Source organism: Pan paniscus, chromosome 9, assembly GCF_029289425.2.
Source record: "Pan paniscus chromosome 9, NHGRI_mPanPan1-v2.0_pri, whole genome shotgun sequence".
Lineage (NCBI taxonomy): Eukaryota > Metazoa > Chordata > Mammalia > Primates > Hominidae > Pan > Pan paniscus.
The window spans coordinates 51,327,369-51,354,634 of record NC_073258.2 but is presented as its reverse complement, the minus strand read 5'-3'; the positions used below and the strand labels follow the sequence as shown (position 1 = coordinate 51,354,634).

The 27,266-nt window shown below is 35.9% G+C and overlaps 1 protein-coding gene across 1 annotated transcript in view; it reads left to right on the top strand.

Annotated features, from left to right (window-relative positions):
- The first annotated feature begins 219 nt into the window (after window positions 1–219).
- The window catches only part of LOC100980316 (glutamate carboxypeptidase 2), a 66,234-nt gene continuing 39,187 nt past the window's right edge, over window positions 220–27,266 (top strand). Inside the window, 8 exon segments of the mRNA XM_034932633.3 lie at window positions 220–345; window positions 1,758–1,854; window positions 2,461–2,566; window positions 8,190–8,376; window positions 15,750–15,851; window positions 21,869–21,994; window positions 22,783–22,969; window positions 25,397–25,490. Coding sequence (XP_034788524.2) covers window positions 1,782–1,854; window positions 2,461–2,566; window positions 8,190–8,376; window positions 15,750–15,851; window positions 21,869–21,994; window positions 22,783–22,969; window positions 25,397–25,490 — 875 coding nt within the window. The 5' untranslated portion in view covers window positions 220–345; window positions 1,758–1,781.

Below are 27,266 nucleotides of genomic sequence, written 5' to 3'. Positions count from 1 at the left end.
AGATGTTGCCTCTCTCTCTCGCTCGGATTGGTTCAGCGCACTCTAGAAACACTGCTGTGGTGGAGAAACTGGACCCCAGGTCTGGAGCGAATTCCAGCCTGCAGGGCTGATAAGCGAGGCATTAGTGAGATTGAGAGAGACTTTACCCCGCCGTGGTGGTTGGAGGGCGCGCAGTAGAGCAGTAGCACAGGCGCGGGTACCGGGAGGCCGGCTCTGCTCGCGCCGAGATGTGGAATCTCCTTCACGAAACCGACTCGGCTGTGGCCACCGCGCGCCGCCCGCGCTGGCTGTGCGCTGGGGCGCTGGTGCTGGCGGGTGGCTTCTTTCTCCTCGGCTTCCTCTTCGGTAGGGGGGCGCCTCGCGGAGCAAACCTCGGGGTCTTCTCTGTGGTGCCGCGGTGCTGGGACTCGCGGGTCAGCTGCCGAGTGGGATCCTGTTGCTGGTCTTCCCCAGGGGCGGCGATTAGGGTCGGGGTAATGTGGGGTTAGCACCCCTCGAGTTAGGAGGAGGGTAGCTGGGAACGGTGCAGGGCTGAGTTCTCGACAAGCTGCTGGTAGGACAGTCACTCAGGTTGAGGGTAGAACTGAGAGAACCTGAAACTGGGCGTAGGAAGGTTCCACGTGCTGGAGCCCTGCAAGACAGAGGAAGTTTTTTTTTTGTTTTTTGTTTTTTTTGTTTTTTGTTTGTTTGTTTGTTTGTTTACCTCTCTGTGCATTCTTTCTTCCTTGGAAGTAACAGAGGCAAGCTTGGGAACTGTGTGAACCAGGTCAGCAATCTGGACAGATCTTTACCAGCGGGTCTTTTGATGTTTTTCCTGGGTACTGATTTGCAGACTCGATCCAACTTTCTAAGAAAAGCAGAACCACACAGGCAAGCTCAGACTCTTTTATTAAATTCCAGTTTTGACTTTGCCACTTCTTAGTGGCCTTGAACAAGTTACCGAGTCCCTCTCAGCGTTAGTTACCCTATTTTATGATGAGGATAATATTATCTGCAAATTATTGGTAATAGTAAATAATATAGCATGTAAATCTCCTAGCACAGTACTGGGATTTTCGCCACTTTATTTCTTCTTTTACCAAGATGCTCCTCATTGGACTTTAATACACAGGACTAGTCTAAGGTATCACCAGGTAGTCCACTCCTGCTCGGAATTCTTGACCCTCTTTCGGGATTTAGAAGAACAGGGCATGGACCAGATGGGTTTAAACAAATTCAATATCTTCCACTAGCTTCACCTTGGGGTTGTTAAAAGATTTTTGAACCACACACTGTGCTCATAACAATCTTCATCTCTTAAAAGGATTTATTCTTCCTGGTATTGCCCTCACTCTCATCCCTGTATTCCGTGCTCAGTGGCTGACACAGAAGAGTTCTTTATTGATGTCCGCCCCCCACCCCCTAGGATTCTCTGCTCTCCCCTCCCCCTACAGGCTCCATCCTCTTCATCCTGTTCATTTTTCAGATCTCAGTTCAAGCATCTCGTCCTCAGTGTGGTGTTTCCTGATCCCTCACTCTAATCCAAGTCTTTCTGTTTTATGCACAGGTGGAATCTTATTTCCGTTTGCGTCCAATCATGTATTTTAATATGCATGTATATATGTATGTGCATTTGTATGCATGCGATTAAGAACTAGAATAATTAATAATTGGAACGCTCCATGAAAGCTGGTTGGGGACTAATTTTGTAACTATTTTATTCCCAGATCCTGTAATTCCTCTAAATAAACCCTGGAATCTTGCCTTATCTCCTTCAGGTTAAAAGCCAACTGCAAGGTCTAATGACTGCAGGATCTAGCTATCCATTGTTTCTGGCCGCCTATGCGTGCACTGGGTGTCTGGCAGAGAGGCTGGGTAAATTGTAGTTTCATTGTAGCTGTCTGAACTTGGATTTCTCAAGCCTACTTCACTGGAAACGCAAACTCTCACAGCATTTTGTTTTAGTTTCAGAATCAGAGCAAATTAGAAGTCTGAATTTCCTTCAACACTTGGAAATAATTTATTTATTTGAAATATATTCATAATTAATTCATTATAAAAATGTATTAAATGCTTATTCTGAGTCAGCAGAGGAAGATAGAAACTTTATGAAAGTAGAAGGTGGATCTCCTTTTTGCCTTCATTTTCAGAACATCTCGTTTACACCCATTAGTTGAAACATTAATGTCATTTTATTTTCGTCCTGATTATCTCATAAAACATTTCTTAGAATAACAGCAATAGCTATCATTGAAGTTGGATAAGAAATATTTTGCAATTGGTTTGCAACTTAAAAATCTGTTTGCGTGCCTCTTTTTCAGTGAAAGTAGGCAAGAGAAATTAAAATTCAGAAATATCTCACCTAATGTCAGAGGTAATATTGATAATTTGTGTTTTACAAATGATACATACAACAATAATGAAAAATAAGTCCTATCTATAGGCTCGTATCTCATGCCTATTTTTGGATGTATTTTTCAGGGTGGTTTATAAAATCCTCCAATGAAGCTACTAACATTACTCCAAAGCAAAATATGAAAGCGTTTTTGGATGAATTGAAAGCTGAGAACATCAAGAAGTTCTTATAGTAAGTACATCCTCGAAAGTTTATATGGACAAGTTGTTAGAAAAATTTATCATTCTGTTTTGGTCCAATATTTTATATATAGGAACTGGACTTTTTTCTTAAAATTTTATTTATTAAAGATCTTGGATCACATTTCATCTGAGGAGGACTATACTTTCAGCTAAATTTTGTCATTACAGAGGTTTAGAGCAGGAGTCAGCAAACTTTTTCTGTACAAGGACCAGCCTTTGTAGGCCAGCTGATCTGTGTCACATCTAGTCAGCTCTGCTATTGCAGCACAAAAGAAGTCATAGAAAATACATAAACAGTCAGTTCTGATAAAACTTTCCTTATGGGCACTGAAATTTGGATTTCATATAATTGATGTGTCAAAAATATTATTTTTAAAACCAATTTAAAATATAAAAACCATTCTTAGCTTGTGGACTGTACAGAAACAGTTAGTGGTCCAGATTTGGCCAGTGGAACCTAGTTTGCTGATTAATGCTTTAGAGAAAGATATTGCATTTTAGTTTAAAAAATGGACTTTGAGTTAGAATTGAGTTTGAATTCCATCTTTGCCCATTAATACTTTGGATGAATACTTAACCTTTCTGAGCTCTCTTTTCCACATCTGTAAAATGGGAATAATGATCTTATTATGATATGGATGAAGTCAAAGAGCATATATTTAGCATATATTTGGCATACTTTAAAAACTAGCTCCCTACTTCCTGAAATAGCTATTTCCAGTGTAGGACGAAAGAGATAAATAAGTAAATTTAAAAAGCAATCAAAAAGAAAATACTTATATAGAATTACTATATATAATTGATTAGAATACTTGTTTTTTTTTCTTTTCTTTTCTTTCCTTTTTTCTTTTGAGATGGAGTTTCGCTCTTGTTGCCCAGGCTGGAGTGCAATGGCGTGATCTCAGCTCACTGTAACCTCCGCCTCCCAGGTACAAGCGATTCTCATGCCTCCTGAGTACCTGGGATTACAGGCATGCACCACCACACCCAGCTAATTTTGTATTTTTAATAGAGACAAGGTTTCTCCATGTTGGTCAAGCTGGTCTCAAACTCCTGACCTCAGGCGATCTGCCTGCTTCGGCTTCCCAAAGTACTGGGATTACCGGTGTAAGCCCCCACACCCAGCCCAGAATACTTGCTTTTTTTTAAGCATGAGATCCTTTTGTGAATTTTTACAAATTGAGTTAGCTCATGTGTCCTAAAATACTTGAAGTCCCTCTAATGATTGCAGGATTCCCTGGTGAATAAAGGTTGTAATTCTAAATTAAAAGACCATTACACACACACACACGCACATAGGTATGCATAGATGTGCACACATATAATCATACAAACACATATATGTTTGTATTAATTACAACAGAATTAAAAGTATAAATACAAATTGATAGGATACCTCTCAGGTCTTTGGAAGGGCCGTTTTAAATGTGAGACTCTGAAGCTCGAACTTCTTTATCTTTGTGGAATACCCTCCTCTGCCTGTTGTGCTTATTCCACTCTAATAATGTATAGTAGGTATAATAAAAGTGGAGGTCTGGCAAGGTATGGTCTTTACTCCTTGACAGAGCTGCTGTTCCAGCTTTCTTCCTTTCCCAATATTAGTGGTGGAAGAGATCCAAGTTACTCCAAGTTATCAGCAGCCTATCCATAAGGTCAGCAGCAACTTCAGTCCTTACCTCCTCAGAAGAAAGAATTCAACTGGGGGCAAAAGCAGAAAAAGAGACCAAGGCAAGTTTCAGAGCAGGAATGGAAGTTTATTTTAAAAGGCCTTATAACAGGAAAGAAAGGAAGGTGTGCTTGGAAGAGAGCCAAGCAGGCACATGAAGGTGAGAGAAGGCCAAGTGCCCCACTTAACTGTGATCGTAGGACTTCTTTACGCTTGCCTCTTTCCCATGATTCTTCTCTTAGGGTGGGCTGTCCAGCCCTCCTAACCCTTGGGAAAAGAGCACCCGCAATGTGTTTAGGGAAGTATACACAGGCCCACCTGAGTCTCTCTTCCTTTTTCTGGTGGAGTGTACCTGGAAGATTATACTATACCATTTTTGTCTCTAACACACATGCCCAGGAAGTTGCTTCTCCCTGGAGTCTGCATTCAGTTAACATTTTGGTGTTAACAGGTGTGGACCATCAAGAGCTGGCCTCTCCCTGGCACTGCTAAATCATTTTTAGAGAGGCAATGCGATCAATGCTGAACTGAACCATCACCTGACATTCTAGAGGGTGGGGGGAGAGCCCCCTCCTGCCTTGCTCGTGTCTAACTACCTGTAACACTAACTTGTGACATAGATTGACCAACAAAGAAGAAAAATAAATGCCTTTATTTCTCTTTTTGGACCCTCAGCAAGATTAAGCAGTCAGCTTCTTGTTTATTCTCCATGTCTCTAACCAAGCTCCTCTAACCAGAACGCAGGGGGATATTCAGCATAAACACACAAAAGAAAGAAATTGAAAGAATTCCCTCTCATTCCTCCAAGGACCACAGAATCTCCAGAAGCCTCCTAAACTCTCCAGATTTTCAATTTGCCATTTGTCCATCAGAGAGCTTTCAATTAAAATATACCCATGGGTCAGAGACTATTAAAACCTCTGACCTTCCATCTGGTCCCCCTTTAAAATCTTTTGTTCTGCTCTTAAAAGCCCCCACTGCCTCTGAAATATCTGCCTCAGTAGTGAATGGGAAGATTAATTAGGGGCAGCTTTTTTTCACTCTGCCTTGATGTACAGGGTTGTCTTGTGTTTTCCCTTCTTTGAAAACACCCAGTTGAATTCACAGATCTGTTTACCATTTTGCATCTCTCTAGAGGGATTCTTCCTTTTCCACATTGTTTTGCAAGATAAGATTGTTTTAAAAGGTGTTTTAGACTTTTGGTCTCAGAATTTTACTGGTCTGTATTTGAATACATAGGTCTGTATTTGAATATATAGGCCCAATGAAATCACATATTAAACTACACTTCTTAATCTATTAATCACTTGAGATGTGTGTCACAAGTAATTTGTTGATACTAGAATATCAAATTTTGTTAAAAAGAAAAGGTAAGAATAAGAATTTACACATTTTCCAGAATAGCAAAAATCCATTCATAGATCTCTCTCAGACTGGTTTAAATATATTCCAAGTATTGTCACATTATCTCAATTATTATTATTATTATTTTTTTCAGACAGGGTTTCACTCTGTTGCCAGGCTGGAGTGCAGTGGCACAATCATAGCTCACTGCAGCTTGGAGCTTCAGCCTCCCCAGTAGGTAGTACTACAGGCACATGCCACCGTGCCCAGCTAATTCCACCTTTTACTAAATACCTTCGTCATCTTGAAGTCTTGGAAACACTGCCAAATTATTTGTAAACAAGATGAAATGTACTAAAACAGAAATAACAGTAGCTCTTTTAAAGGACTGAGATAATGTATTCGGGCATAGTGGCTCACCCATGTAATCCCAGCTCTTTGGGAGGACAAGGCAGGCAGATGCCTTGAGTGAGACTCTGTCTCTACAAAATATTTTTTTAACTTATCTGGGCATGGTGGCATGTGTCTGTAGTCCTATCTACTCAGGAAGCTGGAGTTCCAGGTTTTAGTGAGCTATGATTGCACCACTGTATTCCAGCCTGGCAACAGAATGAGAATCTGTCTCTTACAAAAAAAAAGAGATAATGTGACAATACTAGAAACACATTTAAAGCAGCCCTACAGTGATATATAAACAGAATTTGGCTATTTGGGAAAATTTGTAAATTCATATTTTTATTCTTATTCTTGTTTATTTTTTACAAAATTTGATATTCTGGTAGGTTCAACAACTTGTGACACACATCTCAAATGATTAAAATCATTGAGAAGTGCTATTTAATACGCAATCTAATTGAGCCTCAAGTCTTTGTGAAGTAGTGAGACAGTGATGTTCTCCCCATATACAGATGAGAAACTCAAGACACAGCTAGGGTTACATACTGAGTTAATGACAACACCTGTATTATACCACATACATGATTTATGCTAATTAATTTATTTAGTATTTGCAATGGATCTTTTTTTCTCCTACTAATCTTTTCCAGGATGTGTTTTGTTCAAATGAGTGAGTCCCAACCCTGATAATAGCAAAATGTTGTTTCCTAGTTGGTAGTGACAAGACTGTTACAAGAAAATTCACTTAATAGTAGCAAAGCCTTATAATGATTTTCTCCCACTTTTTTGTGAGTAGGTTCAAGATTCCCCATAGTAATTCCTTTTGCTTATAGGGACAGAGGCATAGCTGGCACTTCAGGATATCTGCATCCTACATTAGTTACATTGCAGTTTGTGATCTTTGTAATATTCAAGAAAATAGCGATATGTTGGCTGTTTTTCTGTTTTCCCTGCAGGTGCTCACTGATAAGGGATAGAGACTCCTTAGCTGCCTCTTATGTTTGTGCCCTTTTCGTTACAATATTTTCCATATTAGAAATTCTGTGTAAGATATTTTGCCCCTAAACATTTACCAAACGAGGATTTTAATACTATTTTTATAAATACAATTTAAATAACTTTAATATAATTATTAAAGTAAACAAGTTACAGGAAATTCCAATTTTAAAAAATTGAGTTATTTTAATTCATTGTTGATTCACCAAATGAAAAAAAATTAAAATACATGGTAGAATGAAACTTGAAACTGGAATTATCATAGTCATGTTGGTTATTAGTTTTTTTAAATCACCATAAGGATGGAATTATGTTGATTTTATAAAGCTACATATTTAAAACTAGAAATTTATGAAGTTCCAAAAGTTTATGAACTATATATATATATATATATCTTTTCATGCTACATAATATCTTGTCATATATTTAAGGGCTTAAGTTAAAAATACTTACCAATGAGCTCTTCAGGGAAACAAGAAATTTCCCAGGAGGGAGAAATTTAAAACAATCAAAAGCACCAGAATCTAAATATATTAAATGAGAAATTAGTCTACTCCTGAAAATATTTCTGGTAGCCAAATTTTGGCCACATAATTTCTTTGTTAAAGATATTCCTCTTCAGACTAATTATTGTCATTGATTTTAAGTGTGTTACTCTGTATGATAGATGGAGTGCAAGAGATTCATTCTGAACTTGTATCGGTATGTTCAGATTATTCTTTGATGAAGATACTTTATAAATGGTTTTTTATAAATGGTTGCTAATCACTTGTCTATAACTCTCAGTATTTAAATAAATGTAATTATTAGTAATTCTTACCATGTTACACCTTGATCTTTTGGATAACATATTTTTGTCTGTTTCAATATTTTACACAGTGATATAAACAGATAATTCCATGTAAGTTCCAAGAAGTATAGGTCTTAAGAAAGAATATGATAATCTACCATACGAGGTTATAGTAATAGGATTACACATAATGATACAAAAATCAGTTTCTCCAATTTTTCTCTTGATTTAGTACAAATTAGAGCATAAAAATTTCAAAGCAGACTTTGAAAATCTATTTCATGCAATAATACTACCACTTTAATTTTTTAACGTATCACACTTCAAAGTACTTTTGTGTAACTCTGCTTTACTTTGTTGATTTGGAATAAAAGTTGATTAAACATTAATATCTAACCACTTTCAATTTTTGTTCACCAGTAATTTTACACAGATACCACATTTAGCAGGAACAGAACAAAACTTTCAGCTTGCAAAGCAAATTCAATCCCAGTGGAAAGAATTTGGCCTGGATTCTGTTGAGCTAGCTCATTATGATGTCCTGTTGTCCTACCCAAATAAGACTCATCCCAACTACATCTCAATAATTAATGAAGATGGAAATGAGGTAAAAAATAAATAAATAAATAAAAGAAACATTCCCCCCATTTATTCTTTTTCAAATACCTTCTATGAAATAATGTTCTATCCCATCTCTAAATATTAATAGAAATCAATATTATTGGATCTTGTGAATACCTTTAATACCTCATTATCCGTGTCAACTACTTTCCTATGATGTTTGAGTTTACTGTGTTTTAGAAAGATTCGAGAAATTAATGCTTGATAACAGCTGCTGTTTTTTAGTTTTTAGTACTAAACACCAATATCAAATATGATATACTTGTAAACCTCCAAGCATAAAAAGAGATACTTTATAAAAGAAATTCTTTTTTTCTTTTTTTCTTTTCCAGATGGAGTTTCACTCCTGTCAGGCAGGCTGGAGTGCAGTGGTGCCATCTCGGCTCACTGCAACCTCCACCTCCCATGTTCAAGGGATTCTCCTTCCTCAGTCTCCTGAGTAGCTGGGATTACAGGTGTGCACCACCACACCCAGCTAATTTTTGTATTTTTAATAGAGACAGGGTTTCATCATGTTGGCCAGGCTAGTCTCGAACTCCTGACCTCAAGTGATCCACCCGCCTCAGCCTCCCAAAGTTGTAGAATTACACGCGTGAGGCACTGCGCCTGGCCAGGAGATACATTTTTGATAGGTTTAATTTATAAAGACACTGCACAGATTTGGAGTTGCTGGGAAATGCACGGATCCAGTATGCAGTTTGACCCAGCAAGTTTTTATTGGTACTTAATGATTATGTCTCAATTGATCAGGTTGAACTCTGTGCGAAGAATTTGTGTGTGGACATTTGGAGAGGACAAGTTTGGAGGCAAGGTATTTTAGCATGGTATTTAAAGAATTTGCAATCTTGTTTGCAAGTTGGGGCATATACTTGAGAAAGAGAAGACAATGCAGATAAATTGATATATTTATTATGATGTATGTTCAATATGAAAGATCACAAAATATAACATACATTCATCCTTACTTAACATACCTCAGTTTTAGAGCTACCGTATGTAGAAGAGTCCATTTCTATTTAGGTAAGTTCCTTTAGTCCTTTTATTACTGGGCACTCTTAATTACATGTAGCTTGAAATATGTCCAGTTTGATCAGTGAACTGAAAATGTCATGTGATTTAAGTACATATATAATTTTTTTTCATAGTAGGTCAATAACCTCCTTTTATTGACTAATAATCAGTCTCTTCTTAATGATTAATATGTTGTTATGTTTTACAGTCAGTGATATAATTCCATACTAAATTTCCTAATGTGATTGGAGCTTTTCATATTAACTACTGTTCTCAATCATAGTAGTTAACAATATAACTTTAAAAAATATTATTAAGCCAGGCGTGGTGGCATGTTCCCCTAATCTCAGCTACTTGGGAGGCTGAGATAGGATGATTGCTGGAGCCAGGAGTTGCAGACCAGCTTGAACAACATAGCAAGACTCAACCTTAAAAGAAAAAAAAAAGAAAAAGAAAAACAAACTAAAAAAACCCTAAAATATATTATATTGAAAAGGCAATACCACTACACGTCATATAGTCTCAGAATGTTTGTTAAATAAGTGGTGGCATATCTATACAGTTAAATACCGAGGGGTCTTTAAAACATGTTCAGAAAATTTATTTAAAGAAATAAAATATTGACAATGTTAAAATGTATACATATGCTTAAATGTCTCTTTTGATCTATCAAATTTGAGAATTGTCTAGGTACAATGTGGAAAAGAGCAGACATATAATATATTTTAGTTTGTTTTTTTTTTTTTTTTTTTTTGAGACGGAGTCTCGCTTTGTCGCCCAGGCTGGAGTGCAGTGGCGGGATCTCCGCTCACTGCAAGCTCCGCCTCCCGGGTTCACACCATTCTCCTGTCTCAGCCTCCCGAGTAGCTGGGACTACAGGCTCCCGCCACGACGCCCGGCTAATTTTTTTGTATTTTTGGTGGAGACGGGGTTTCACAGTTTTAGCCAGGATGGTCTCGATCTGCTGACCTCGTTGTCCACCCGCCTCGGCCTCCCAAAGTGCTGGTTAGTTTTTTTTTAAGATGGGGTCTTGCTATGTTGTCGTTTTTTTCTTCTTTTTTCCTTCCTCCTCACTTCCCAGTTTTGACTATACCATTGCTTATTTTATTTCATTATTTACTTTTGTATTACAAACATGCATAACGTTACCAAAGCCTGTTACATAATACAAAATGAATCATGTAAAAGTTTCACTTGGGAGATTTTCCTGAATAGTGTTAGATACCTAGTTTCTTAATTTTTTAAATTTATATCATTAGTTCTTTTTTATTTTTATCCAAGTTATATATGTACATAACCACATAATTTTCCTGAGTGCCTTGCTTTTTCTCTATTTTCCTCTTTCCAGAGGCAATCATTATTCAACTATAAGTTCATTCTTTTTATATTTACATCTATTTCTATAAATTACATGCTTATATGGCTTTTATTTCAGATGCAGGCATTATCTATTGACATTGTGACAAGTCAGTTCCCTGTTCATCCCTTGGCCCCAACCACCATGTTCTCTTACTACCTCCCATCTCCCAGTACAATTTAATTGTTATGAATAACAGTTCACAGCTGAGCTATGTGGTAAACTATGATTTCTTTTATACCCCTGCACAAAACAGACAAGTTCTCCATCCGTAGGCAACAAATATGATTAGTATTTTGTGGATCCTATGAGAAATATTTTTAATGTATACAGAGACATTGTTTCACCTTTGATTATGCAGAAATAACATCCCATAAAGATTTAACTATATATTGACTTTTTTATGTCACAAAATGTAAACAGAAATTATAAACTAATATTGTTTTAGTTATACTCAGAATATATAATTTGAGGCTACCAGTGCATTTTGGAAAGTAAAAAATACTCTAAGACTGAAATTTAATCTAACTTTGATAAAGTCAACCAAAAAGGCATTTCCTTGACATTAAAAACTTTTCTTACTTGTTAGAATAGCTCATAAACTTGCTGTAAAATTCAGTGTGGCATAGTGGTGCTGCAAAATTGATTACCATAAAGGCAAATCAAGTGAGACAAGTTTGAATATTCCCTTCCCTGAAAGACATGCTTATATAATGACTTTGTTCCTTTATTGATTTTTATTGCACCTCAGCATAATTTTTCTTTTAATCTTACCTAGTGATTCAGATGAGTTCATTTCTCATGTGAATCACAGAAAAAAATATGGGAAATTTGGAATATGTGGGGATGTGGCAAGTCGTAGTTGATTTGGTTTCATTTTAGCTTCTATCCATGTCAGAAAAGGGAAATAACTACTGCTCTAGTCAGTACAATGTAAAATCTGCCCAGATCCCCTCCTCATCTCCAAATCCCTCCCATTTGTATTACTGCACTGACCAAGACCTATGCAATATAATGTTGAAAAGAAGTTTTGATAGCAGATATCCTTAACTTTCTTCTGGTCTTGAAGGAAATACCTTTAATTCTTTCTCACCATTAATTATGATATTTACTGTTTTCTTTTTCCGGTTATCTTAAAGTACATCCTTTCCACATATACTAAAATTTTTTGCTGTATGGATTTATATTAAACACATTTTTCTTTAAGATGAGCATGCGATTTTTCTTTCTTGATCTGAAGATGACATTCAGTGATATTCTAATGTTAGAATAATCTTACATTTTTTGAACTTGTAATATTAGCATTAGGGTTTTAAATTCATATATTGATATATATTATGTTTATACTCATAGCATGTTTAGTCTGTGTTTTTGCAATCTATTTGTTGGGTTATAATTTCAATATTCTACTTGCCTTCTAAAATGAGTTGGGTTTTTAATATTTTCTGAAATAGGTTTTGTTGCAATTAAATTATTTTTTCCTTTAACCTTTCAAACTCAAGGAAAACCAGTTGCCCTTGACTCTGTTTGTGGAAAATTTTAAATTACTGGTTTAATTTCTTTATTGGTTGTAATATGACTATTTTATGTCATATAACAATTTTTATTGTTTGTTAAATGACTTTATTGTTTGTCATATGATAATTTTATGTCATAGAACAATTTTTATTGTTTGATATATGACTTTATTGTTATATGGCTATACAACTAGATTTTTTTGTTGTTTTTGACCGTGTCTTACTCTGTCACCCAGGCTGGAGTGTAATGGCATGGTCTCAGCTCACTGCAACCTCTGCCTCCCGGGTTCAAGCAATTCTCCCGCCTCAGCCTCCCAAGTAGCTGGGACTACAGGCATGAGCCACCGCACCCGGCTAATTTTTGTATTTTTAGTAGAGACGTGGTTCCACTATGTTGGCCAGGCTGATCTCGAACTCCTGACCTTGTAATCCACCCGCCTCGGCCTGCCAAAGTGCTGGGATTACAGGCGTGAGCCATTGTGCCTGGCCGATTTTTTAAAAAATGTATTCTTATGTCAGTTTTCATAAGTTTTATTTAAAATGCATTTTCCATTTGATGTAAGCTTTCAAATTTATAGTATAGTTGTTCCTAGTATTTTCTTATCTTTTGTAATCTGTTCAGCGTCTGTAGATGTGCCTCTTTTTAATAAATAATATTATTTGTTTGCGCTTTTGCTATTTTTTTTTCTTATTGCTCTTGAGAGGGATATGTCAAATTTACTAGTGTATCCAAAGAATAAACTTTGGCTTTGGCAATCTTTTCTCATCTATCTTTGCTTTATATTTTATTAATTCTGTTCTTGTTTTATAATTGCCTCTTTTATCTTCTTTGTGTTTACTTTGCTGTTCTTTGTAAAATCCTCAGTAGAATGCTTAACTTATTGACATTCAGTCTTTCTTCATTTCTACTATGAGTATTTAGAGCCATAAATTTCCCCTTTAACTTCCCTTTCCACTTCAACTACATCTCACAAATTTGGATTAGGAGTAGTTTAATTATCATTAGTATCTAAATATTTTTTAATTTCTGTATTTTCTTCTTTGATCCTGGAACTATTTACAAGTATTTTTTAAAATCCTGAATATAAAGATCGTTATTGTTATTTGTTTGATCTGATCTCTAAATTGAATATATTGAGATCAGATAATGTGGTTTGTAGGACACTAATCCTTTGACAATTGTTGAGGCTTCCTTTGGAACCTAATATGTGCTCAATTTTTATAGATGTTCTGTGTTTCTTTGGGAAAAACATGTATTTCATGGTTGTTTGGTTTAATATTTTGTATTTGTACATTAGTTTGAGTTTGCTTATTATTTGGCTGAAATCTCCATTATCCTTAATGTGCTCTCTCATTTTGTCTGCTTCCTTTATTAATTAGAGATAAATGTTAAATTATCTCACCTCACTATAGTGATGTCTGTTTTACACTATATATATAAAATTTATAATTCCATAAATTTGTTATGTATAATTTGGAGACCTATTATCATATATAAACAAAATTAGAATTGTTGATGAAATGACAGACTTATACTTATGTAGTAGCCTTTTTTATCTCGTCATAATGTTATTTGACTTTGTCCTATAATTTTTTTTAATTAATATTTGTTTGGTATTTCTTTTTCAGCGGGTTTATGTCACTGCTTGTCAATTGGTACACAGCTGATTTTATTTAGACATGCTGCGCTTTTTAATTATTCTTTTTTCCATTTTCATTTTTTATAATTCTGATATACAATATTTAGGTCACTTTTACCTTCCTCTAGTGTGAATTTTACTCTTCCTTTTTTCCCCTAAAGCTTTGGTGTCATAATTCAATCAATATTTCTACAATATAGAAACCTTAGAACACTTTCACTTTTGTTATATATTACCAATTTATATGCATAATTTTAATTCAGTCTTGTTTCATAAACTTGATAAATATGTTTATTAATATGATAGTAATAAGAATTTGGGAATTCTTTAAGGGTAATTTGAAGGCTGATTCCTCCTGATCATTTCTCTTAGGCCCCAGGGAGCACTACAAACCTGGCACTGCTTTAAAATAAATATTTTCGCTTGAGGCATACTATATAAACAGTGAATGGAAATTTGTAGGGTTATGAATTATCTGGAACCCTTTTTTCCTGCTTTACGCTAAGCCATTACTTTCCATGGAGCAAGTTTATTTTGAATTTATCCTTAACCCTGAAGGATATTGTTGTTCTTTTTTTTTTTTTTTTTTTTTTTTTTGGTCACCCAGGCTGGAGTGCAGTGGCACGATCTCCACTCACTGCAAGCTTGCCTGCTGGGTTCAAGTGATTCTCCTGTCTCAGCCTCCTGAGTAGCTGGGATTACAAGCATGTAGGCCTGGCTAATTTTTGTATTTTTAGTAGAGACGCGGTTTCACCATGTTGGTCAGGCTGGTCTCAAACTCCTGACCTCGTGATCCACCCACCTTGGGCTCCCAAAGTGCTGGGATTACAGGCGTGAGCCACCGCGCCTGGCCAGGATATTGTTGTTCTTAGACCAGCTTTATGCACAGTCTTCTGCTAGATTCCATTATGTGAACCAGCTTTAAACTAACTCCTGAATCCTTTTCATGGGGCCATAGGCTTTGATAGATCCATCTAAGGCAAAGCCAACTTTCGTGCTACCTCTGAGGATTCTTGCTTTCATTTTATTTTTTTGCTTCTGAATATTCCTTACTATTTTTTTCCAATTTAATTATAAACTTAAAAAAACATATATTTGGTTCAGTGTTTTTCATTCTTTTCAGTGCATATGTTGTTCAGAGAATCTAGATAAGGCCAGTTGTGGATTCCCCAATCATGTACTTTTTTTTTAAGTAAATTTAATATTTAATTTGTTCCTAGGTAATTATCTAAGCACTATTATAATGATTGAGATAACCAAACAAAGGTACTTTTTATTTGGTGATTAAAATCTTTCTCCAAAATCGAAAGCTAGTCCTTACAAGTTCTCTCAAGAAATTCATGAGGTTAATTTACTTCTAACCTTCTGTGAAGCAACTACATATTTAGGCTTGTGTTCACACTAGCTTAGTATGTATGCCACTTACAAAAAATAAATTTCTAATTCTTCCTTCTATCAGTACACAGTTTACAGTATACAGTATTCCTTTTGGAAGAGTATCTTTTTACCTCCTCTGAGCTTTTCTTTCTATAGTACTTACTTATTTTATGATTGTTGTTTTTCATTTGGTTGATTTTTAGTTATTGGTGGGGTTTTTTTAGCTTTGTTTCCTTGAATAGATCTAACCATTTTGAGAACAGAATCTGTGATTTATTCATCTCGTGAATTCTTCACAACTTCTAGCATAGTGCTGGGTATCTGATACTATCATCAAAATCCTGAAGGATTCATTCACCCTCTACTGACATAAAAGATAATATTCATTTTTTTGTGTTTGATTATAGTAATCAAACTTTAACTGTTTTATTTTGATTATAATATTTTGTTTCTCTAGATTTTCAACACATCATTATTTGAACCACCTCCTCCAGGATATGAAAATGTTTCGGATATTGTACCACCTTTCAGTGCTTTCTCTCCTCAAGGAATGCCAGAGGTAAAAACACAGTGCAACAAATAAAAATGACAAAAAGAAGCCTTCCTTCTCTTCATATGTTCAGCCGATAATTAAAGGGTCATAAAGGGACTTTTAATGTAATCCAATTCATTTTTCCACATTTAAGTAATGAGAATGTCTTAGTAAGAAGAAGGAATATTGATTATATTTTATTAATGGTATTTTTAAAGATACAATTTACTGCAATGAGATGCACAAATCCCAAATGCACATTTATTGATTTTTGACAAATGCCAACATCTGGGTGATCCAAATCCCATCAATGTACAGAATATTACCTTCACTTCAGAAAGTTCCCTTATGGTTCTTCTTAATCAACTCTACATACCCCAGAGGATATCTTTCTTTGACATTTCTGCCACCATAAATTAGTTTTTCCTATTCTAATTTTTCATCTTTTTGTTCACTCTGTGTTTTCCTTTGTTGAAAAGAGATCCTTAATTTTGACGTTGTCAAATTATTTTCCTTATGTTTTTGCACTTTGGGCCTTCTTTATTAATATTCTTCTTTATGATTTACAGTGATATAACTTCATGACTTATGTATACCAAAAATTAACAATACATTTTTATTTAAAAATAGTATTAATATTATCAGATTGAAGCTAAATATAAATGACCAGATAGTATATGATAGCAGAAAGTATAATGAATAAATTTAATTTAAAATAGCTAAAAAAATATAAAATATACTTTAAAAATCTTAAATGAATGTGATCTATTGAAGAAGTTGAAGTGTGAAGTGTGAAATTGAAGAACACTGAAATGTATTGAGCAGTGAAAAGACTGTGTATAAAAAAACAGGTTGGCCGGGTGCGGAGGCAGGCAGATCAACTGAGGTCAGGAGTTCGAGATCAGCCTGGCCAACATGGGGAAACCCCATCTCTATTAAAAATACAAAATAATTAGCCAGATGCGGTGACACACAACTGTAGTCCTAGCTACTCAGGAGGCTGAGGCAGGAGAATGGCGTGAACCCGGGAGGCGGAGCTTGCAGTGAGCTGAGATTGTGCCACTGCACTCCAGCCTAGGTGACAGAGCGAGACTCCATCTTAGAAAAACAAAACAAAACAAAACAAAAAACAGTTAAACCGTTTATGTTTCTGGCTGAGAAGACATCATATTATAAGGAGAAAATTACACCTAGATTAGTTTGTAGGTTTACTGCATACCCAATTAAAATCTTCCAAATAATTTTTGGACTTTGACATTACTATTAATCGTAAGAAAGAGTTATAAAGACCGTTGTCTCTTATTTCCTTCAAATAGACTTAAAATCTTCCAGATCAATGGCTAAATACAAAGAGCACACATGTTGTATGGGTTTGCTGTTTATGTTCAAATATCAGATGAGTTTGCTGATCGGTGTTCCTCACTGGATCATCTGTAACCCAGCCAGTGGAGTGTCAATTCTTTCAAAACTATGTATGTCCATATGTGTGTTTAAAATATTTTACAGGCCAGGCGCACTGGCTCACGCCTGTAATCCCAGCACTCTAGGAGGCCGAGGGGGGCGGATCAAGAGGTCAGGAGATCCAGACCATCCTGGCTAACACGGTGAAACCCTGTCTCTACTAAAAATGCAAAAAAATTAGCCGGGAGTGGTGGCGGGCGCCTGTAGTCCCAGCTACTCCGGAGGCTGAGGCAGGAGAATGGCGTGAACGCGGGAGGTGGAGCTTGCAGTGAGCCGAGATCGCGCCTCCTGACCTCAGGTGATCTGCCTGCCTCCGCACCCGGCCAACCTGTTTTTGTATACATAATCTTTTCACTGCTCAATACATTTCAGGGTTCTTCAATTTCACACTTCACACTTCAGCTTCTTCAATAGATCACATTCATTTAAGATTTTTAAAGTATATTTTATATTTTTTAGCTATTTTAAATTAAATGTATGCACTTCAGCCTGGGCGACAGAGCTAGATTCCGTCTCAAAAAACAAAACAAAACAAAAATTCACGATCAGTAATCTTTGAATTTACGTCTGAATCCTGTGGAATATGAAATATGGGACTCTGCTTTATGCTATTTAAAATTAGCAATTTGCGATGTTCATAAAATATAGTCTGTCTAGTGGTTCTCAAGCTTTAGTGTCTGTCACAATAATCTGGATGGCTTGTAAAACACAGATTCTAGTTTCCACTTCCTAAGTTTAATGGGGTGGAGCCTGAGAGTTTGTGTTTGTAACAAGCGTGATATTGTTTCTGAGGGTCCAAGGACCATCTTTGAGAATCACTGGTTTTGCCTCCCAATTCTGTCTCTATAAATAAGAGTTAGGGAGATGGAAGCTTAAGGAAACAAAGAAAATTCCGGGCTAAGAGTGCAAGATTCTATTTATTCACAGTCATAGAACAATGGATGGTACAGTGTAAGTTGTACAAGAAGGTCTTTGTCTAAAAACAAAGCTCTTTTCTAACAGTGACAACTTGCATTTGAGAAGTGCTGAGAGGGAATATCTGTCACACTTGTTTTCATTTTCAAAGTTTACTCTCATTTTTAAGCTAATATGTTTTTCAGTTTTCTCTCCCTCACAGTTTGTTTTGTGAGGATTGCTGATATATCAAAAGACAGCCACATTTAGAGACATTTAAAGGTACAATCTCCTCAAAGTTACTTATATTAAGGGTAAAGAAAGTACGATACTTACACTAAAAAAATTATTTTGCTGAAATCACATTGGTTAATGACTTTGTAGCCACAGTTAAAATAGAATGAGTGTGCTCCAGAGAGGGCTAACAATGATAAATCAGACATATAGTGTTATGATTAATAGTGCATTAATATTACATTGGTCTTAGGAAGAAATACAAGAGCTAAATGTAATCCTTTTACAGAGGCAAAGATTCACATGTCAGTTTCCCAATTAGACTTTCCTCATTTTATTTAATATTACACCCACTTAAGCTCTAGTTCACCATTTGTATACTCTATTTAAATGCTTTTTAATTTTTTCTATACTACTTATCACCTTTTAATATAATGTATGCTTTGCTTAGTTATTAAATTTAATGCTCATTATTGTATTATCCCATCCACATTACAGGAAACCCCCAACTTAAGATGGCTACTTAAAATTTTTTGACTTCATGATGGTGCAATAGCCATACTCATTCAATACACTTCTCAACTTACCATGAGGTTATGTCTGGATAAACCCATTATAAATTGAAAATATCCTAAGTCAAAAACACACTTTAGATGTATAATTATTTTCAACTTAGGTGAGTTTAGTAAGACTTAATCCCATTGTGACTGAAGGAGGACCTGCAGTGTAAGTTCCTTCAAGGGCAGAGATTTGTTGTATTACATAGGGCACTGCCTAACACATAATAGATCTTCACCAATTTGTCAAATTAATCCTAGAATCAGCTTGGAAACAATTCTATTTTAATATCTTATGTATATTTGTCGTGTACATGCTATGAAAAATGTAGTCAAAAAGGAAAACAATAACCAAAATAAAATGATAGGATATTGGAAATCATCTGGGACAGGGGTTTCAAACTAGGCTGTGTAAAGACTTTCGAAAGGCAAGCATGACATGGTTTTAAAGAGATCAGTTTCCAGATCATCAATTACCCTGTGCGCTTTTTCATGGTATTGAAAGCTAGCCTGTCGTGAGGTCCTGCTCCCTATTTACAAGCATTTTCATCTTATTTTATAAATGAAAAACATCTCCTACCCATTCTAAGTCAATATGAAGCATATATCTGTGTTGTAAAAATCTCTGGGGCTTCAAAAAAAGAGACAATTAGAAATATTGTTTTAAATGTTAAGATAGTGAATGGTTCTAATAGCTATGTAACAAATTCTTAGCAATTCAAATAGTTTACAATTGAGCAAAATTAAAGGTAAACACAATTGAGTTTCCAGCTAATATCATTAAAAGACACTTGAATGATGGATCAATTTGTGATTTTCAGATTATAACTTGAAAGAAGTTTAAATAAGTTAGTAACAATTCCATAACAAATCTTTCATTCCTATCCAAGTTGTCTCAGAACTTACTGTAAAAACAAGAAATGTAAATTGAACTGTTGTTGCTGATCCCAGTCTCATTCTAGCAATAATTTGTTCACCCACTGAACAAATGTGTTAAGATAACGCTTCACTGTCCCACTCATTGCATTAAAAGATATATTTCTAATCAAATTTTATGGTTATGCATTATATATAAGAATTGCAATGATGTTGTTAGACTTAATTTGATACTGCTAGTAATTATAATTATAACTTAATCTATCTTTTTTTTTTTTTTGAGACCAAGTCTTACTCTGTCGCCCGGGCTGGAGTGCAGTGGTATGATCTTGGCTCACTGCAACCTCCACCTCCCATGTTCAAGCAATTCTCATACCTCAGCCCCCGAGCAGCTGGGATTACAGGCGGTGCCACCACGCCCAGCTGATTTTTGTGTTTTTAGTAGACATGGGTTTTCACTATGTTGGCCAGGCTGGTCTTGAACTCCCAACCTCAAGTGATCCACCCAACCCAGCCTCCCAAAGTGCTGGGATTACAGGCATGAGCCACCATGCCTGGCCTATAATTATAACTTACTCTTGAAGCTGTTTCTTAACACAATCTGTCACAAAAATAAATTTTTTTAAAAATTTGACTTATAAAGATATACTGATTCAAGGAAATTTGACAGTGATTAATAAAAGACTTTCAAGCATACCCATATTTAAGGTAATAGATTCTGAATTGAAATTTAGAATGCTAGTTGATAATTGTGGAGTGTTCTCTTGGGATCAACATCTGTGAAAAGCAGAGCTGGATTAGGCAGAGGGAGAAGTCACCCTGCAATGCCAGCTGAAGGATAGCCTTGGCTAAGCCCATAAGGAGGTCTGGAATAGTTTCTCAGAATTGTCCTACGTTAGACTGAGATGTCCAGGTCTCTGTACCCTCACATCAATCAGTCACTGAATGTGTGGCATTCTAGGAAGGGACATGACCTTGAGCAAGGGGGCTGTCTACAGCTGAGGCAGTCCTTGAAGGGGCTGACAGATGAAGATTGTCTGCAGAGAGCCTTCCCTGCAGCTGGAGCAAAAAGTCCTTCATTGACCGTGAATCCGGACAGCTCATCTGGTGCCCAGCACAAATATATTTTACTTTAGAGTAAAATTCTGTGGGGGAAGATGGACAATATACAAGTTCAAGAAAAAAAAGAGATGACAAAATTTTGACTGTAAAGAACAGCATGTTCATGTATTTTTTAAAATTGATGATGTTGAATAGTAAATAAATACAGTATTTAAATCCTTTGGATCAATATAAAAGTTGTATACAATTTCTTCTAAAAATATTAATATTTATAGTAAGCTAGATATTGCATGCTTTGCAGCTACTTAAAGGTATGATAAAAAATTTTAAATTTTAGATGAAGGGGTACATTGTCAAAATTAATTTAGGGAATAGGTGAGCAAAAAAGGTTGGAAGATCACTGATTTAATCTAGCAGATCATTGAGCCAATGAGAATATCGAGACTCAAATATGTTATAAGATTTGCACATAATCACTTAATGATTGAAATCAGACCTGTGAAGCAGTGATGTTACCTGTGCATTTTTCTTTACTTGGTGGTTGTTAAGAACCATTAGGCTACTCCCTGTGAACACAAACTGAAGAGAGAAAAGGTCTCATTAAGGGCTTCTTAGCCTAGGGTATGTGGACCCCTTCAAGTTGCGTGCAGCAATGTGTACACGTATATGCTTTTCTGTGTGTGTGTGGGGGGGGTGCTTCTGTAGCTTCAGCTTCATAGCCACTAAATATGGGACAAATACAAACAAATATTACTTTATTCATGTGCTTCTAGCCCATCTAATTCCATTCTCAATTTAAATTCATTTTTCCCTTGAATCTCTTCTTTGGAGCTCATGCATTTCTGACCCTCCTGTGTGCTCTGACCTCTTCCCTCTTTCAAAAATGTCCAACAGTCCCCATGCAGAAAAACCTCCTTGTTTTATATCTGACTCATATTAAGTCATTCCCGATCTCAACAGGGCGATCTAGTGTATGTTAACTATGCACGAACTGAAGACTTCTTTAAATTGGAACGGGACATGAAAATCAATTGCTCTGGGAAAATTGTAATTGCCAGATATGGGAAAGTTTTCAGAGGAAATAAGGTAGGGTAAAAATTATCTCTTTTTTTCTCTCCCCCAATGTAAAAAGTTATAGTGGGTTTTACATGTGTAGAATCATTTTCTTAAAACTTTATGAATACCATTATTTTCTTGTATTCTGTGACATGCCCACCTTACAGAGAGGACACATTTACTAGGTTATATTCCGGGGTTAAATTCGAGCATTGGAATTTGGCCAGTGTAGATGTTTAGAGTGAACAGAACAAATTTTTCTGTGCTTACAGGTTATGGCTGTGGCCTACAAAGAAGCATGCACTGGGTTTATTATTAACTTTCAGTATCTTTGTTTTAAATATTTTCTACAAAAATGTTTACTAAATTAAATTGTAGTATGAATTGTTATAAATAATGAGGGAAAACAATTTACACATAGCAAATTTAAAAATTACTGTCATTTGATTTGTTAATATATTTTTCTCTTTAGTGGGAAATTAAATTTTAAAAAATTCCCTTTTGACTGTAGAACAAATAGGAATTTGGCCTGTGGGGTCTACTTGCTTATTATATTTGTAAGCTAGTGGTAGGAAATAGCAAATGCTCACTACCACTAATAAGAGCATTTCCAAATCTGATGTTCTGAGGATTTTTAGAGCTTGTAGTAGCAAAAAGAAAAGGGAAATTCTATCTGAGATGTCCTTTGTTGTAGGCCTAATGAGAAAAGGTTGAAGATAAAGTTCTGGTACTCATGTAAGTGTAATATTGAAAATTGATATTACCGAATCTGGAACAACCAATTTAAAATAAGGAAAGAAAGACACTGTGTTTTCTAGGTTAAAAATGCCCAGCTGGCAGGGGCCAAAGGAGTCATTCTCTACTCGGACCCTGCTGACTACTTTGCTCCTGGGGTGAAGTCCTATCCAGACGGTTGGAATCTTCCTGGAGGTGGTGTCCAGCGTGGAAATATCCTAAATCTGAATGGTGCAGGAGACCCTCTCACACCAGGTTACCCAGCAAATGGTGAATGATCAATCCTTGAATATCATAGGAAACTTAACATTTGAAAGAGACTTTATTAAAGAATTTCCTTTGGTACAATGGACTAAGCATGTCTTTTTTTATTCTCTTTGCATTTAAGAATGAAAGAATTTTGAACTCTAAAGTGATTGGTTCAGGACCCTTACCCCCTTATTTTGAAACTTGGGCCTGGTGGGCTTTCAAATTCAGACTTTTTCAGCTATTTAAAAAACATTATGGTGTTACACATATACCATAACTTGCATAACAGTGACATAGGGGGCCGGGACAGAATATGGGGGAAAAGCATATAAATATTTTTGTTGCAGAGTGTATGAATACTTACGCTAAGTAGTAAGTGGGGGGCGGGGAATAAGGAATATAAACAGACTTATGTCTACTCAAGTCAAATTTTGCTTTCAAATGAGTTCAGGTCAGATCAGGTTTTGCTGTTAAATAAATTCCCCCCAGATTTACAGATTTCACAGTGTGGGTAAGGGACAGGAGAGCAGAAGTTCCATAAACTTTTTAAATGGCCAATTTAGGATATAGGGCCCAGGAAATGCATATTGCTTCATTTCTGTAAGATAACAGAGATAACTTTCAAAGAGTGTTTCCTAAATGCCAGCATTTTACTTGCATTAACAACCCTAAAGCTAGGGGGTGTTATTATCTCTTATTTCACAGGGAGGAAAGTGAGACTAGAAGTCAGCCCAAGATCACCCCTCCTCTGAATGGGCAGTTGGATTCAAATTCAGGCAGTCTGGCTCACAGAGTCCACATAGTAGTCTTATGCTGAAAGGCTCCCCTGTAAAACATTAACAAAGGGAGCTAATTTATTTTGAATGTGCTCAACTATTTAATGATGTTTACAAAAATCTGTGATCATTAAGTTTGTGTGGTTTAAAGCTAACTAAATTTTTAAAACTTGTATAAAATACTTTGCCAAGTTTTCTATGACATTTATGTCTTCATCTGGTTTTACTCTTAAATTGTAGACTCCTGTAAAGATTATGTATTTTTTTTTTGGCTTTGTAAATCTTCTTAGAACATAATACATTGTCAGAGATTTTTTTCTTTTTTAAAAAATGACACATATTACCCTATAGTAAAATTATATAAATCTACCTGAACTTTATTTGCTCCACCTTTTTATTTCCAAGTTTTAAAAAATGCAGCTTAGCCTAAGCTTTATTAGTTATGCAAAGTCAAAATAATGAAAATAAAATGACATTAACTGGAATGTTTCTGTTGATTTTCTTCAAATTTGAATGATGGTATTTTAGGGGGAAATTATGTTATTTCTATGGGGCTAATGTTTATTGAATTATTTTTTGTGCCCTATACATTTTTTTTCTTTCTAATTTTACTTTTTATTATGGCATAATTCTAACATATACAAAAGTAGAGACAGTTATCAACATGTTGTCAATCTTGTTTTATTTGTTTATCTCTCCAATTTTTTTTTGCTATTATTCTAAAGAATTTGAAAACAAATCCCACACAGCATATCATTATGTCATTTTACCCATAAAAACAAGGATTTGCAGTTACCTAAGTTTCTTATTAGATTGTTTTAAAAACAGAGAAAAAAATGGAAAAACAACTCTGATTTTTCTTAAATCTGAAGAAATGATAGGATGTGTGTGCTTATTTTGAGGTACAGTTTACATGCAATAAAATACATAGATCTCACGAGTTCAGTTCAATAAATTTTGCAAATTGCATGTGTTTATGTCACTTCAAATAGAATATAAGGGCCTTTCCATCACTCTGGAAAGTTCTTTTGTACCCCTTTCTGGTCAATTTTCTCTGTGTCCCCTAGAAGCAATCACTATCTAGTATCTAGCATCGTGTATTCGTTTGCCTGGGTTTGAACTTCAAGTAAGTGGAATCAAACAGTCGATTTTTTTTTAAAGCCTTGCTTATTTCAGTGTAGTAATTTGAGATTTTCCATCATATTGTATGTATTAGTTTTTTTCTTTTGATGATTGAGTAGCATTCCATTGTGGGATTATACTACGGATTGTTTATTCATTCTTCTGTTGTTAGAAACCTAGACTTTGTCTAATATTTGGCTAATATAAATGTGGCTGTTATGAACAATTTTGTACACGTCTTCTTGTGGGCATGTGCTTATCTTTCTAGAGTACCCAGGAGTGGGATTGCTGTGCCATAGTGCACATTTCTGCTTGACATTGCTTTTCAAAAGAGTTACCTTAAGTGATTGTATAATTTTAGCCTAAATTATCACAAGCAATGTATGAGGATTTCAGTTGCTCTGCATTCTCGCTAACATTTGAATTGTTAATCTGTTTTACTTTAACAATTCTAGCAAATGTGAAATTAGAATGTATTTAATGTGATTTATAGAGAACCGTTTGAATGAAACTGAGTTTTTACTGGAATTATGGCAATTTTTTTTTTCAGAATATGCTTATAGGCGTGGAATTGCAGAGGCTGTTGGTCTTCCAAGTATTCCTGTTCATCCAATTGGATACTATGATGCACAGAAGCTCCTAGAGTAAGTTTGTAAGAAACCATGGATGGCTATTTGGGTAATTTTCTTATTGACAGTTTTCAAATGTTAGGCTTTTATCTCCATTTTTTAGTACTTAAATTTTCCAACATGGGTGTTGCTTGTAATTTTATCAGTATAAAATAGAAGAGTGGTTCTGTTCTGGAATTTAGTATATACATGAGTATCTAGTGTATGACAGCCATGAAAATGAGCCTTTCAGATATTTAACTTCAGGGAACCTAATTGATCAATTGCTCCAGACATTGTGCTTTGAAACCCCACTATATTTGTGTCAAGACCATGCTTCCTGTAGGTGTTCTCGGGCAATGACTCAGTGTGGCAAGGATACTACTGCAGGCCTGTTTCTGGAAGGCACTGGACTCCTCTGATGCAAAACTTTGGCCCAGGGACTCCCTGATAGCCTCGCTTAAATAGATGCTGCACCCAACACTCCTCTTTCTTTTCCTCCTCCCTTTTTCCTGTATTCAATATTAGACCTACCTTGCAGTCTAAGGACTTTCTCAGGGTTTCCTAGCTCTCTCCTCATATTCCACACATGCTTTTCCCTAGTAAATCTCTTACTTATGTATGCCTCTTACTGGCTACGTCTGGGAGGACCCAGAATAACACACTATGAGAGCAACTTCCATTTTGTTTTTATCTCTATTCTTCTTCCCCTTCTGCTTTCATTATTGAAACTTTCCCAGATTTGTTCTGCTTAACCTGGCATTGGAACTGTTTCCTCTTCCCTGTGCTGCTTTCTCCCATTGCCATGTCCTTTTTTTTTTTTTTTTTGAGACAGAGTCTCACTCTGTTGCCCAGGCTGGAGTGCAATGGTGCAATCTTGGCTCACTGCAACCCCCGCCTCCCGGGTTCAAGTGATTATCCTGCCTCAACCTCCTGAGTAGCTGGGATTACAGGTGCCCACCACTATGCCCGGCTGATTTTTGTATTTTTAGTAGAGATGGGGTTTCACCATGCTGATCAGGCTGGTCTCGAACTCCTGACTGCAGGTGATCCGCCCTCCTTGGCCTCCCAAAGTGCTGAGATTACAGGCATGAGTCACCGCGCCCAGCCACCATTATTCTTTAGAGGTGAGAGAACACTGGCTTTTCTAAAAGTGAAATTGATAGAGACCAAAGCGTCTGGCCAGGTAGTCCCTTTTCTTCTTTAAGTTCAAGCCTTTCTTACTAATTTTATTCCAGTATCTATGAGGAAGCACTTTTTGACCAAGGGCAAGGCACTCATTTTTAGAGGTGAGGAGGCTGACATCTGGGGAGTAGGACACATCTGTTCAATTTAAGGGCAGATTAAGAAAGTACCCTGGTCTTTCTTCCTTGGGGCTATAAGATTTACTGCATTGGTTAAGATTCAGGACCAGGCACAACTTTTGATAGCACCATAGACTATGCATTTGCCTAAAAATATGTATAAATAAAGACTAAGTATTCATGACATTTAAAAGATAAAAGTGATTTTAGCATTACTTGTAATAGTGGAAAACTGTAGACAACACAAATCTTCAACAATTTATATGTACTCGAATAATACATTAATTACTCTGATAGTAAATGAAGTGATTAAAAGATATTATATGTAGTACCAGAATAATTAATAATATAGAAAAATGCTTATATTATTAAGTGAAGAAAAGCAAATTTCAAAACTATATATATATAGTATTATCTCAGTTATATAAAAAATTAAAACATGGGGCTGGGCGCAGTGGCTCACGCTTGTAATCCCAGCACTTTGGGAGGCCGAGGCGAGCAGATCATG